This window comes from Solenopsis invicta, chromosome 16 (genome assembly GCF_016802725.1).
Source record: "Solenopsis invicta isolate M01_SB chromosome 16, UNIL_Sinv_3.0, whole genome shotgun sequence".
NCBI classification, from domain to species: domain Eukaryota; kingdom Metazoa; phylum Arthropoda; class Insecta; order Hymenoptera; family Formicidae; genus Solenopsis; species Solenopsis invicta.
In genome coordinates this window covers 18503247-18517851 of record NC_052679.1, presented here as the reverse complement: position 1 = coordinate 18517851, position 14605 = coordinate 18503247, and the positions used below count along the sequence as shown (strand labels likewise).

Below are 14605 nucleotides of genomic sequence, written 5' to 3'. Positions count from 1 at the left end.
TTTAATGCCTTGTTATTATCTTCGACATTATTCACAGCAATGCAAACGTTCCATGGAAACAGTAGCGACGTTACCACGCTGCGATACACGTCATATATATTTTTAGATCTCCTTTAAGAAGCGTATTCTTCTTTCTGTCGGTCATCCCGTAACATCGGTAAACTTGTATAAATATGTGCATACAAGAGATATGCAGTTTTTTTTGTTTTTTTTTTCAATGAAACTATTGTGAAGTATTATTCTTTGTACTTTTTCCTTATATTTATTATACTGAAAAAAAAATTTGTTGAAAAACTAAAATATTTAGTCCGATACGATTAACTAAATTTTGGGTTGGTTCAACAATTATTTAGTTGCACAAAAAAAAGGTATAGTTTATTCGTGTCAACAGTTTTTAATCAAGATAAAACTAACTCAACATTAATTGAACGTGTCGGATTAAACATTTTAGTTTTTCAACAATTTTTTTTCTCAATATACACGAATGTGTCAGAATGTTTATGAATTTCATACTTGTAATATTAACTTTCGCTTTGGAATAAAACAAATTTTTTACATTTATTCTCAAGGTTGGAAACGCGTTATCGTTATACTTTTATTTATTAGTAAAAAGTTATTCGTTACGAATTTTAAAAAGTAACAATTAGTACAAAATATTTTTCAATATTTTAAATATATTATACTATATTATATATATAGTTTATAAAAATAAAATTTATAGTTGAATTTATTGCACGCAATCATTGATCTGGCACACCGAGTATTTGTGCACTAAAAAAGTGTGCTAGTCTTGAATAGGCACAAAGATAACAGGGAACTAAAATAACGATAAAAATAATAATAAAAAAAAACAACTAAATTTCTTACCACTATCGTAAAAAATGTAACAGTGCTACTGTTATTGTTATAGACAAAAAAAAATTGGCGTTACAAGTAACGCATTACTTCCCAATCCTGTTTCTTCTGTACTATGCAGTAAATATGTTTTGTCAGTAAATCTGCATGGAATTTATTTTCTTAAACGACGTACCAGGAAAAATAATTTCTGCTTGAAACTCCATGCGCGTCTAATTAAATGCTCAAATTATTCAAACACACACGGAAAGAACGGTTTTGAGGTATTGAAAAATTTAGCTAGATACAGATCTGAAAATAATTTCATTGAGCCATCGAAATAATTTATATATAGGACAAAAGCAAAATAAAATAATCATGTTCATTCAAGCGTGATGAGCGATGTTGCAAAATGTTTTGATATTCTAGCAACTTTTCACTGTCCTACGCAATTATTTTGATGGCCCAACAAAATTATTTTCAGATCTGTAGTCCGCTCAATTTTTAAACACTTCAGCGAAACCATTCTTTCCATGCATGTAGAAGAAAACAATTCGATGACAAATCATAGTTTTGCAAAACGTCAAAGGACGCATAATTGGTGTTTTCGATACCATTATTATTGCACTGCAATTCCAAGTGTGTAAAACATGTAATCACTTTTTACGCATTAAATTAATTTTATGCATGTAACTTTTTTCCTTTTTAGTTTTACATGCGTATAAATGTGTAAAAAGTGATTACATAATTTTACACACAAAAATACACGCTTGGATTTGCAGTGTGATCGCGAAGACACGCGCTCGAAATGGAAGCGTACGAAAAAGCTCATGCGCTTCCTTTAAATCGGCGGCCTGCCGCGCCGGTGATTCATCTTCTAGTCGCCAACCGACGGGTCATCGCTGTATGCGAAGGTCGTCGCTATACGCGAAGATTAATAACGATAGGACCTTAATAGGATAAGTAAATTCAGAAGCGACTGCCCCCGGCGTTGTAAGCCGACCCGGACCTGTTTACTTCACGCGTCGCGATCGGGCGGTATTGCATATTGCATGTTACAAACGCCGCTCGACCTTGCCACTTAAAACCGTCTTCTCATTCGACGCTTAGAAACGAACCGTTGATAATAACGTTGATCGTGACGCGCAATCGTGCGTACTATATATATTTTTACGCATTATTGACTGAAATCTAATATCGAATATTCTAGGTAGAAAGGGAGATCATTTGTGACGACCGGTCTATCTTGTTCCGCGAAAACGCGCTTCCCGCAAATAGACTATAATTAATATTAGGATCTATCGATCTCGTAACGACCTGTTTATGATCAATCGCAACGCATTTGCATAACGCCGATCATTGTCTCCGGCAATGTTTCACACAACAAGTTAGAAAAAGTCCGTATCACTGTTAGTGCTTTGATACAATAGAATAATCGCGAAGCGAGGTGAAAATATTGGTATTACGAGGCATAAAATCGCGCAGCGTGGTCCCGAGATCTGATAGATAAACGTATCTATTTGATAATGAACGATCGAATAATAGATATGATTAATTTCATACGTCAGCATTATCTGTTTTCTTGCAGATAAAATAGAAGAAAATTACGCTTGAATGAAACGAATGGTTGTATTTCTCAAGAACATATTTTCACGAATATTTTGGAGTTTCGAGTCTTTGTCTAAGAATTTACTCACCAAGTCGACCATCGTCTAAGAATTTTTAATGTCGATTTCCTCCAGAGCACATCAAAAGATTCCCAGCGAGCATTGAAGTCTTGTAGATATCTCAAACAGGGTTAGTTAGTAACTGTAAGTTAAAAAATTAAATGTTAAATAATACAGTTAAAAAGTTATTATTTTTTAACTTAACTTAATTTTTAATGATTTAATTTTTAACTTTATTTATTTTTGAAACACATAAACGTTAATTTATTAACTTTTTTCCTAAGTTAAAGATGTAAAAGAATCAAATTATGAAAGAAAAAAATTCCCACATAAAAAAAGCAATATTTCTTTATTATTTCATATAAACTCAATTTACAAATAAATATTAAATTTGATGATACTATAATTTTTGATACTATTTTGGGATTTAATCGTCTGTAGGGGTATGTAGTTGTAAAGGAATTAACTAAGAGATCGAGTGAGCTTTCTATCTGTTTAATATCTAACGTTTGGTTTAAATATATGACGCCCGAGTTACAAAGTACGATGTATTGAGACAAGAGATTACTTGGCGAGAGAGAGAGAGAGAGAGAGAGAGAGAGAGAGAGAGAGCGTTTCTTCTCTCGCCCTCTTTATATAAGCTCCGAATGACCGTTTGGTCCGCAAATTCGAAGCTGTCTATGATTTTCCTTGTTTGCGAATCTTCTGACAAACATGTTATTTATTTTCCTGAATAATATTATTTTTCGAACCTTCAGTTGGGCATGTGGCGAACAGTCGCCACACTATAATTGAATAATTTAACTTTAAAATTTACAAATTTCAAATTTAATATAAATAATGCTTTTCAAAGTTAATTTTTAATTTAACTTAATTTAATTTTAACGCAATAACTTTTAACTAATTAATTTTTTTATTCTTGTAACTTTTAAAGTAACTATGTAAGTTAATTTTATAAAGCTATTAACTTTAAAAACTTTAACTTAATTTAGTTAAAAAATTAATTTACACAACTTTAGATCTAAAAGATATATTTCGTTAAAGATATTTACAAAACACTTCTGGAAGGTGTGTAGTTAAGTTATCTACAAAAAGGAATAAAATAGATTTGATTAATTATTTTGATAACAAATATATAAACGATATGTAAGATATGTGTATAGAATTTCTAAAAGATATTTTTAAGATATTTATCAAATAATTAAGAAATAAATTCCTTTAAATTTCTACAAGATATTTTTCGCAACAGATTTTTTTACTTTTTCCAGGATGGGAAGGATTTTAAAAGATATTGTGTTAGCATTAGTAATATAAAATTGATTTGTCAATTTAATTCTGTGATATTACTTATTCTGATTCAATCTAAGAGCTATAGTTCGACATCAAAAGTAACAATAGTTCACAGTTCAAAAAAAATCTGAAATTGTATGTGAAATCACAAAGAATATTATTTCAACGCGCCAAGATCCTATTATTGTCGTACATTAGCTTGGTTTTAATTGTATTATTATAAAATGCGGACCAAGTTCAATTGTTAGTTATTAAAGACATTCCCAAGATTTATTTAAGATCTTTAAATATTTGAAAGCTATCTCAAAATATTGCTATCTTTTAGGGATCTCATTACAAAATTTTTGATAATTATTTTCAAAACTTTTCCGAACAATGTGAAACAGTTTAAAACATAATAGCGCAAAAAAATATTAATTATTGCAAAATTTTTAATTATTACAAATTCATGACATCATTATTGTACATTTGCACAATGTACCTATCAATAAGGTAATACTCCAGATATCTAAGTAGACAAAGAGACATCTTTTAGAAAGTATCTAGAATATTACAATTTTCATTAAAAAAACAAAAGTTAAATTAATAAAATCTTGAAATAAATGAGTAAACAAATAAATAATTGAATAGATACAAATTAATAACTAACTAAATAAATAAAATCTCTGAGAATAATTTGCTTATCTCCAGTTCATCAAAGATAAATCTCGCTATGAGCGTTTTAATCAGCCTCACTTTTGCCGAAAGCCAATCATATTGGAGAAAGGGAGAGAATGGAGAGAAAACGAAACAGAGCGAGAGAAAAGAAGACTCGCCGATACCAGCGTTTACGTCAGCCGATAAAAATAATTTGTGTAAGCAGACAAAGAGTGCATTTCCTGTGACGCAATATGATCCTTCCTTTACCGCTCGTTCTCTGGTGAAAAATTTTTGTTATAATTTTTATACAAATTGTAATTTTTCAGAAAGATTCAGAAATTTTCAGAAATACTCAGAAAGTCTATATCTTTTCTTAGAATTTGTCATATACGTGAATTCTGAAATATTCTTAGATTTTTCATCCCATAATTTCTAAAAAAATACTTTTAACTATTTTAGATTTTACATTTTAATAAAAATTATAGAACAAAAAATCTTAGAAATTTTAGAATATTTCATAATTACATCCAGAAAAAAATTATATTTAATAAAATTATTTCTTTAACTTGGTTTTTTCTGAGTTAAAGTGAAAATATCTTTACAGAAAATAAAAATTTACTTTAAAAGTAAATAAATGATTTGTTCAAATTATTTGTTTAATTTAACAAATAATTATCTAATTCAAGGAAAGTACTAACAGAAATGTAAGAAATAATTTAGTTGTTCTGATTTAAAAAATACATCTTTTTCGTTTATAAAAAAATTTGCATTGCACAATTAAACTATTTCTTCAATTCTACTAAAAGGAATAATCAAAATTTTTTTTTCAAATTAAGAAAACTTTTTCTAATCGTATAGCATAAACTTTTTTGAATTAAATATTTTTTTCAAAGAAACTGTTTTCTGTATATTATGTATTTGACAATTAGTTACAATGTACATTTCAATCCGACATTAGGATCATCTTCAGTAAAGACACGAGTAAATTGCGATAATTAACATCGAAAGTTCATCCAGGATCAATGTCGAGTTGAGGGGACGTATATGGTCCGAGTTATCTAACGACTCGGAGTCTGGATAACTATCGATGTTAATTATCGCAATTTACTCGCGTCTTTACTGAAGATGATCCTAATGTCGGATCGAAACGTATATTGTAACTAATTGTCAAATACATATTTACACACCAACACCCAGTGTCGGCTCTATAGGCAATCTTGTATTTATATTTATATTCTTCGGAGCCTTTTCTTACTTTGTTATATATATTATATAAAAAAAAAGAAGAGATCTCTAAGAAGAGATGTGGACTTTCTAAGTATTTCTAAAAAAATGTTTTAATTCGTATAAAAAAAATCTGAAAAAGTTATAAAATTACACAGAAATTCTGAAAAGTTTTTGAAAAATTCTGAGAAAAATTTTCATCGTCGCAGCCGAATATTTTACATTTCCTAAATGATATATCAGGCGCAGAATAGTATATACGCAACCTCATACCGTTTTTGCATGAAAACGACGGCAGTCGCGCGGTCGTTTTAAACACAGACGCTCTTTTTTATGCATTCAATAATTCAACCGCACCTGTATGTTAAACATAAAGGTCGCGCAGAATTTTTCCGCAACGCACGGAACGAGTTTCCGCCTAGCTGCACTTTCTACATCTTTCTCGCCTCACCTTCAGCGGATATCTATTTCCTAATTGCTAATCACGATCGACATTAATTTAGTTTAACTGTAATGCTTTTGCGACGACAAAATCGAATAACAAAAAACCGCTTTCGCCGCTTGGTATTCAACGCGACGAAGAAAGCTACGAAGTAGTTTTGCCTGACTCTTTTTCCATGACGGAAAATTGAGCGCAACTTCGTCGCATCAATCAACGCGATTGCATGGATTATATCGTCGCAAATCGATTGAAGGATCACTCTGGCGGAATCCTTCAGCGATTTGACAGGAATCGTTTTCGTATTTGCATGCGGCGGAGAGTTACATTTCGGCGTTTAACCGCCGAGAAAATACAGCCGAGATGAAAACGAGGCGGCCGAGAAATGTAGCTGTAGCGAAATCGCGTGGGCGAGAATACGCCGTGATCGCCGTGATCGCCGTGATGTGCCGTGATGTGCCGTGATGCGCATTCACAATGACTTGCCACCCCTCATCCCCCTTCCCTATCGTCCAAGAAATTATCCTCTTTATTGGCACGCTCGCATGTAGAATATGCACGCTCATTCGGTTACATTCGGTGTTCCAATAGTTCCATCTCGCGACACATTTCGAAGCGAACGGCCCTCACGAACCACGTGGTCGCGCACGACGCATGCGCGGCACGTGCGTCCGAACCTAACCTCGCCGAGCTACCGCGATCGAGATCAGCGACGGAATCGCCGATTCGTCAGCCGGTGCTCGCGCTACCTCGACCGCGTTCCAGTAGTCGATCTCGTGCTCGTCGATCCCCGCGACGATTCGGTCGATCGAACGAAGCAAACGAAACAATCGGACGAGCAGGGAGGAAGGGGGAGCCTGCCCGTGCGCGGGGGCAGGAAACGGACAGCCACTGAGGCTCACCGAGCCTTCTTGGTTCCCCGCGTGTGCTCCCCAACTCCATTAAGAAACGATCGACGCACGCGGTCACATGTTGGCGCGCGTGTAATGTAACGTGCGTGCCCGGATCCGTCCGTGTGCGGGTCTGTCTTCGCGGCGTGCCGCCGCGCAACGCCATCATCATCGTCCAGTCGTTGTCGTCGTCATCCTCGCCGTCGTGGTGATACTTTGTTATCGAACGTGAACGTCGAATCGGCAGCGCAAACGTGTATCGGCCAGTCGCGAAACTGCGAACGAGAGAGAGAGCAAGAGAGAGGGAAGGAACGAAGGAAAAAAAAGAGAGAGTGAGACAAGACGGATTGCGCGACATCGTGGCGACGGAGCTGAGCCGCGTTCACGAGCGAGCACTTTCTCTCCCCCGTGATCATGAATAAGGACGACTACGAGAGCCTGCCGACCAACTCCGTGGCCGTGCACATGACGGCCGGTGCCGTCGCCGGGATCATGGAGCATTGCGTCATGTATCCGTTTGACAGTGTCAAGGTATCGTCGGCGGATCGCTTTCACGTCGCTATCGCGCACACGTTACCATTTTCCGGTCCTTTTACATAACCTCCTCTCGCCGCCGTCGCCGCCGGTGCGCTCTCGGTCGGCCGTAGTCTCGCGTCGCATCCGCGGATTCTCCGCGAGCGCGACGCGACGTTCCGTCCGTCAGCCACCTGGGAGAAGGCCAACCATCTGGCGACGCCGCTACCGTCGCATTTTCCTCCATGCTTTCCTGGAATCGCCTGACGAACGGTGGACGCTTTATCTTGTCCCGATTTAATAGACGCAAATAGACGCGCAGATAAGCGGCACTGAAAGCATTGTTTGCAAAAGCACAATAACTCTGTCGATGCTCGTCGAGCCTCACGCTGACGTTTCTCCGCTTTGGACGAAGGAAATTGCTCAATTATATAGGATGACAATGTTGAAGATAATAGATGGTTTAAATGGACCTGTGTGTGTGTGTCACACTGTATAACATGTACATGAGGAAATTTATAGTTGGAAACACTCATGCAACTTGATTACTATTAGTCATAGGATGCCGTTGAAATGTAACGTAATTTTACATTCTGCACAATTGAGAAATAGAAAGTTCTTTTTCTTTTTCACGTTATGAAATTACATGTGCATTACAATTGCAATAGGTTTAGAGTATATGTGCCATTAACATGTCTTATTACTGCATTTAATTCCAATTCTTTTGAAACATATGCATGTAATTAAAACTTTAATTTGTTTTATCTACATATTTCTTAAAAATGCCATTACAGTTTTTGCAACGTAAGCATGTATTGCAGAAATTCACTTTTACAATATTTTTATCTGTAACATGTATATTTATATGTCTAGAAATAATAATCTATGTATATTTATATCTAGAAAAGCCCTGAAATTAGGATTGCAGCTGATAAAAGCTACTGTACGAAATATTGGTGTGATGAATTTATATTTATATTACGACTCTTTGTTGGCATAATCGTGACAGATATTATCTTTACAATTTTATGTAATATACATGATGATTTTCATAGTTACTTTGTACCAATATAATAGACTCAAAAGACTAAGTAATTGTGCATTGCAAGCAATGTATTATACTAGGTTCTTACTCAGAATGCAAGTGTTTACTATTGATTATGTAACACAGTTCGTCGGCAGTGAGTTCTATTTCTGATCTTCTTTTCAGACTGCTATCTATACTATATATGCTTCCCTGTCTAATATGCCAGGTCTTGATTTCGTTCATTATGCAAATGGATAATGCAGATGCACACTGTTATTTCGCTTTAATGCAAAACAAATTGACTGAAATTATCCATTAAAATCCCTGATATTTTTATTAATGAATACTACAACCCAATTGACAGTCACTGTTCTTATAATCAGCAAGTCATCCTATTTTAAAGTACTTTTAAATAAATGATAATTTCACAAAATGTTGTGCAGAGCTGCTTGTACGAAAAGAATAGAGTTGGTTCATTATTAATTTCTTTAACTAACAATAAAAAATAAAGTTAGCTTATTGCATATTATTGCTTCAATTAATAATGATCTTTTTATCTTTTTTTGTGTTCAGACAAGAATGCAAGCATTAACTCCTGGTCCTGGAGGAGGAGGAGGAGTAGGAGAGGTATTGTACAGAATGATACGACAAGAAGGTGTATTAAGGCCAATTAGAGGTGTCAGTGCGGTAGTGGCTGGTGCCGGTCCCGCGCACGCTCTATATTTTTCCTGCTACGAGTGTCTTAAAGAAAAGTTCAAGAGCACAAGATCTCAATTCAATCATCTTGTCTACGGGGCGGCTGGTTGTGTAGCAACAGTTCTACATGATGGTGTCATGAACCCAGCGGAAGGTAAAATAGAACAGCTCGTTTGATACATGATAAGCGTGATGTTTAATAGACTTATTGATAATAAATATCATTTTAAATACAGAGATAACCTTGTGATCTTATAATGTCTCGGTTAGCGTTATTGCATAATTATTGAAGATGTACAGATCTAATCATAAGTTACACATTATCAATCTCTTTCATTATTTTGTATTTAGTAAAAAGCATGTAAAAATTAAGAAAAATTTAGAGAAACTTAAAAAAAAATAGATAGCTTGAAAGATTAATCTTAAAGGACATAGAGATTAGTAGACGTAGAAATTCATATTATACTATATTGTTACAGTGGTTAAACAGCGATTGCAGATGTACAATTCTCCATATAGGAATGTATTGAACTGTATACAACATGTGTACCAGAAAGAAGGGATATTTGCATTCTATAGGAGTTACACAACTCAATTGGCTATGAATGTGCCTTTTCAGAGTATTCATTTTATCTCTTATGAATTCGTACAATCCATTACGAATCCAGAGCACGTTTACAATCCAGTAGCACATATCGGATCAGGTGAGTCTTAATTATCCATAATTTATATTTTACATTACTGATATTATTTAAAAATATATTTAAAAAATCAAATTAATCTCTTAACATTATCTTGAAATATTAAATCTTAAGCAGAGTCAACGAGTTCTGATGCGAAGAAACGTAGTTGATAAAAATTTTAATCATCTGTTTTATGTAACTAGGTGCAGCAGCAGGTGCAATTGCGGCTGCGGTGACAACTCCTCTGGACGTTTGTAAGACAGTGCTGAATACACAGCAGGACGGTGTGCGCGCTCAAGGCATGATAGACGCGTTTAAGCAAGTCTATAGGTTCGGCGGTGTACAGGGATACTTCCGCGGATTACGCGCACGCGTCTTATTCCAAGCACCGGCCACTGCTATCTGCTGGGTGATGTAAGTCAATCCACCTTACATTTCTTTCTACTGTGTGCTTTTTTTTTTTTTTTTAAGCTTCTGTAACATTCACTGTCCTTTTTATATTGCATCGCGTAATGTTCGAATTAGCAATTAACGATTACGTCTTCGTCTTTGTCTTTGTCTGCATTTGCGTTTGTGTTTCTTGATTAATTAGAAAGGAGCTTTATTTTAGCAGTTTTTTTTTATTGATCAAGAGACGTAAATGTAAATGCAATCATCAATCACTAGTGTGATTCAAGCTTAACACATTTCTGATTTCTACACTAGATACGAATCATTCAAATATATATTACGGGGCAAGCAAGATGATGAGTTTAGTGACTCCGAGGCCGACAACGGTATGACGGGAATTAACCAAAATCCAACATTGGCAAGATCCAACAGCTTTCAGGGCGCAGGTCTGTATTTTAACAACCATGCCTCGTCGCCCGTATTATTGAAAGTGACTACGAGTTAGGCGTATAAAAAATTGCACCATCCGATTGTCCATTAAAGAAAGAAAAAGGGAGAGAAACTGTTTCATTATTCGCGAGAATAAAAATAAAAAGGTATCTTCTTTCTTTATAAGATTCTATCGACAATGAATATTTCGTTGAATCATTGATTCGTCCATTTAAGCAGCATTTTTATGCATGTACTACGTCGCAAAGAAACGAAAATCGATGCTTAAAGAAAGACAATAGCAACAAAGGTACAGATTTATTGAATGTTGATCTGTAAGCTTCTTTATTATTACAAAACAACGTCAAATGAAGTTAATTTTTTTTTTTTAATTCTTGATTTCTGGTTAATGATCTTAATAAGAAGTAAATCTGCAGGCATAAGAGAAAATTTCTTGTTCCTTTAAGCTTCATACATTATCTTGTGCTTTCAATAGATTTTCTATTATGTACGCAAAATCAGTATGGAAGTAACGTACTACTGTTTTAAAATGTAATTGAAAAATGACTTTATTAATTAGCAATACTAAATTTGGAAGCATAAAATAATTATTAATTCTGGTACCGCTGGCTGCCATCCAATATATACAATTGAAATAAAATGCTATTATCTATTATACTGTTCATGTGGAGTATCACTGAACATTTAGCAAAAGATCAATTTGATGTATATCTTGATGCTTGAATGGGAGCAGTTAGTATTTGTGTTTTACTAATTTGCTATTAATTTATCAATATACATACGAATTTACATATATCTAACTTATGTAAATAAATTCAAATATTTTAATAGGCATTAATATATTGACACCTAGTTGAAATGACGATTCTGTTTAATAAACATCAATTAAATTTATAGATGGATTCATCTTTATTTATTTAAAAATTTATTTAAAAATAGAGATTGTTTCTAAAAACAAAGGAAATATTAAGCTGATATTTTTTTAAGCATTCTTAAGTGTAAAAATCAGATACTTTTAAAAAGGAAGAAAAAAAATATGCTCCACTTGAATAGTAGAAAATAGATTACGCGCATAACACAATTAGATTGCAGCCCACTCCAACATTGTACTATTAAGTAAGTTAAGAAAACAGTGGGATGCATGCAGGAATTTCACCGATAATAAAATATACTTTAGGGCATAATTAAGTGGGCATAATTAATGCAGGATTATTTCACAAACAGACAATTTTGCAAAATTAGATAACTCCTATAATCATTATTAAAAGGACATTACAAAATCAATCGATATTTGACGTTAAAAAAAAATTATACAAAGACTACTTAATGAAACTCTGATTTGTACAATATAATGTAACTTTTTGTGTTCAAAATTATAGATACAATATGGATTGGAGTGAATCGAATTAATAGGGCATGATTGGCTATCCTGAACTAAAATAATTAGAAATGATGTAAAGTAATTATTTTATAGAAAACTGTAGATAAAACTATAAAATATATTACAGATGTACAGTATAAATTAAATGAAAAAACCAGTGTAGAAAAAATGAAACTTATTTGTACAAGTACGATTCCTCTTAATTATTCAAGTACAAATGAATAAAATGCTCCTTAGTCATTTTGTAATATAAATAATGTATCTAAACGATATATGATGTATAATCACAAATATTGCTTCCTATGGCTGTGATTACTGGGTCATTTGATGTTGACTTTAAGAGGGAGTAATATCATGTAAAACTCATATTTCACGCCATATTTATTTATTGTTATAACTTTTTTAATACCCTACATCGTTGCTAAATAAAAAGTTTGACGCTGAAGAGAAAAAAAGTACAGTATTTATATGTAAAGATATATGTAAAAAGGAGAATGGTAATATAAATTAATATTAAATTTGAAAATGACTTTATAAAACGTGTATTTAATCAAAATGTTTTCTTATTTCGACGATTCGCAACTAACCTGTCATTCGAAACATTCATGCAGGTATGCGCCTATTACGCACGTGTGCATGTATTTCGCATACCAATTCGAGCATGTCAGATTGCAGTGTATGTTTTATTGAATTTAACAGGATACTTAATTTATCGTTTATACTTTGCATTGAAATCTATTAATCTTTGTATTAAACATTTGTCTCTTGAAATTGCCTTTATTGAACCTCAAATAAATGCTTATTTTTCAGGTGACAGAATACTGTAATACTGTACATAATGTGTAGTGCGTTTACTGATTTGTTTTTTTTAAATTTATCACGCAAGTTGCGGTCATGTATTATTACATAAAATTAATCGACTTTACATTTTTTTACGTTTTTTCCTTATAAGTAAGCGTTTACTTTTTTTTCGAGAAACAAGTTGTATATAGTCGATATATATGCTCCCACTGGTATTATAAAGAAATATAAATAATGTAAGGTACATATTAATAAATGCATATTGAGTTTGTGTAAAACAGTGAAACGCATTATATATAGTAATGATGTAAATAAATCATTCTACAAAATGCTATAGTGTACTTTTATATTTAACTCATTGTTTTTCATCTTTCGTCAGCTTACAAGGGTGTGAAGAAAGGAGAAAACACTTGAGAACAATGTCATTTTGAGATCTTACTTCAGAGTTATTTTTCTTAAAATACTTTTTGATGGTTATGTAAATTATTCGTAAAAATCATTTTATTTTACATAAAAGTAATGTAAAATTTGCAAGATCGAAATATGGCAAAAATTACTAGAGACGTATGCGACGCACGTTGTCATTTATTTCATAATGAGATAATAAGAAAGGAAAACGCGATACGAAGAACATGGTTTTTAAAGAATCAAGAACGATTGATAGATCAGTTGAAAGAGCCGAAATTCACAAAACGCGCCAGAGAAATAATTGCGGAGTCTAAAAAACGGGAGGCAGTTCGCGTTGATAGACCCATCGTATGTAATTTTACTCACAATCCATTTAATTCGCAGTACTTATCTCTTTTAAATTTTGTACGCACATAGGTGCAACTGAAGCCCTTACCTCTTTGGAGGCCACCTAGGTCCGACGGTTCTATCGATATAAATACCATGAAGCCGATTGATCCCGACGTAAGAGCTATACTTTACGAGAAAGGAGTCCCAACTTTTATTACTACTTATAATTATTTGACGGAAAGGTAGCGCAACACAAATTAAACACAGCGTACACATCTCTGAAAAGGAATTAATCGATATAAAATTTTTTGAAATTTTTTAGATATAAGAAACCCCCGGAGAAGCGTTTCTATTTTTCTGATTGTATGAATTGGATATACGGTTGGTGTCTTGATGATTATCCTCCCATTCCACTTAGCAAAGTAGGTTTGAAATCCGTTATGTTAGCACAATTTTATCAACGTAAAGCGTTCAATCTGGAACGAGATCCAGAATGGTTCCGTGGCTGTCAAATGAAGAATGCGAGGAATTTCAATGAATCTTGATGTATTAATTAGTATTTAATCTAACACTTTCGTACAGAGAATTATAAATATATTTATATTGTTATAGAATGATTATATATTTTGGTATTATATTTCTTGTGAATAGTTTGTTACATATCATTTTAACATGACATGATAATTTTTATAATAAAATAGATACGTGCGACAAATCGATGATTATTTATTCCGTCTTTTGCAAAAATTAATTCAATTGGACCATAAAAAATTTTTAAATTACAACCGATTAAAAAAAATTTTTCCCCATCTAAATTTCAAAAGCTAATAAAAATACATTCTTCAAGTAATTTTACATTGTAATAAAATTCTAATTTAAATTTTGATTATGAAAACATGTTCAAGATTTCAAAGATGCAATACTTGGTATTATATGCTAACTA

At 33.3% G+C, this 14605-nt stretch overlaps 1 protein-coding gene across 5 annotated transcripts; it reads left to right on the top strand.

Moving 5' to 3' along the window:
• Positions 1–6781: 6781 nt before the first annotated feature.
• LOC105195750 (mitoferrin-2) lies at positions 6782–14377 on the top strand. 5 transcript variants are annotated; one of them, XR_003268586.2, is made up of 7 exons: positions 6782–7514; positions 9097–9373; positions 9699–9923; positions 10106–10316; positions 10608–10738; positions 13750–13904; positions 13985–14377. XR_003268586.2 is itself a non-coding variant. In XM_026133690.2 (6 exons), the coding sequence occupies exons 1-6, from the start codon at positions 7398–7400 to the stop codon at positions 13785–13787; spliced, it is 999 nt and encodes a 332-aa protein (XP_025989475.1). In that variant the 5' UTR covers positions 6782–7397; the 3' UTR covers positions 13788–14377. The 5 variants fall into 5 exon arrangements, 3 of the variants coding, with proteins under 3 accessions (XP_025989475.1, XP_011159651.1, XP_011159621.1); XM_026133690.2 differs by having other exon boundaries at positions 13750–14377; XM_011161349.3 differs by lacking the exons at positions 13750–13904; positions 13985–14377 and adding an exon at positions 12934–13256 and having other exon boundaries at positions 6783–7514.
• Positions 14378–14605: the final 228 nt, after the last annotated feature.

Excerpts from the sequence above, each read along its gene's own strand:
- LOC105195750 (XM_011161319.3), top strand. The coding sequence starts at position 7,398 with ATGAATAAGGACGACTACGAGAGCCTGCCGACCAACTCCGTGGCCGTG. Across the intron at positions 9,374-9,698 it reads TGTCATGAACCCAGCGGAAG|TGGTTAAACAGCGATTGCAG; the intron begins GTAAAATAGAAC and ends ATATTGTTACAG. Across the intron at positions 10,317-10,607 it reads ACTGCTATCTGCTGGGTGAT|ATACGAATCATTCAAATATA; the intron begins GTAAGTCAATCC and ends TTTCTACACTAG.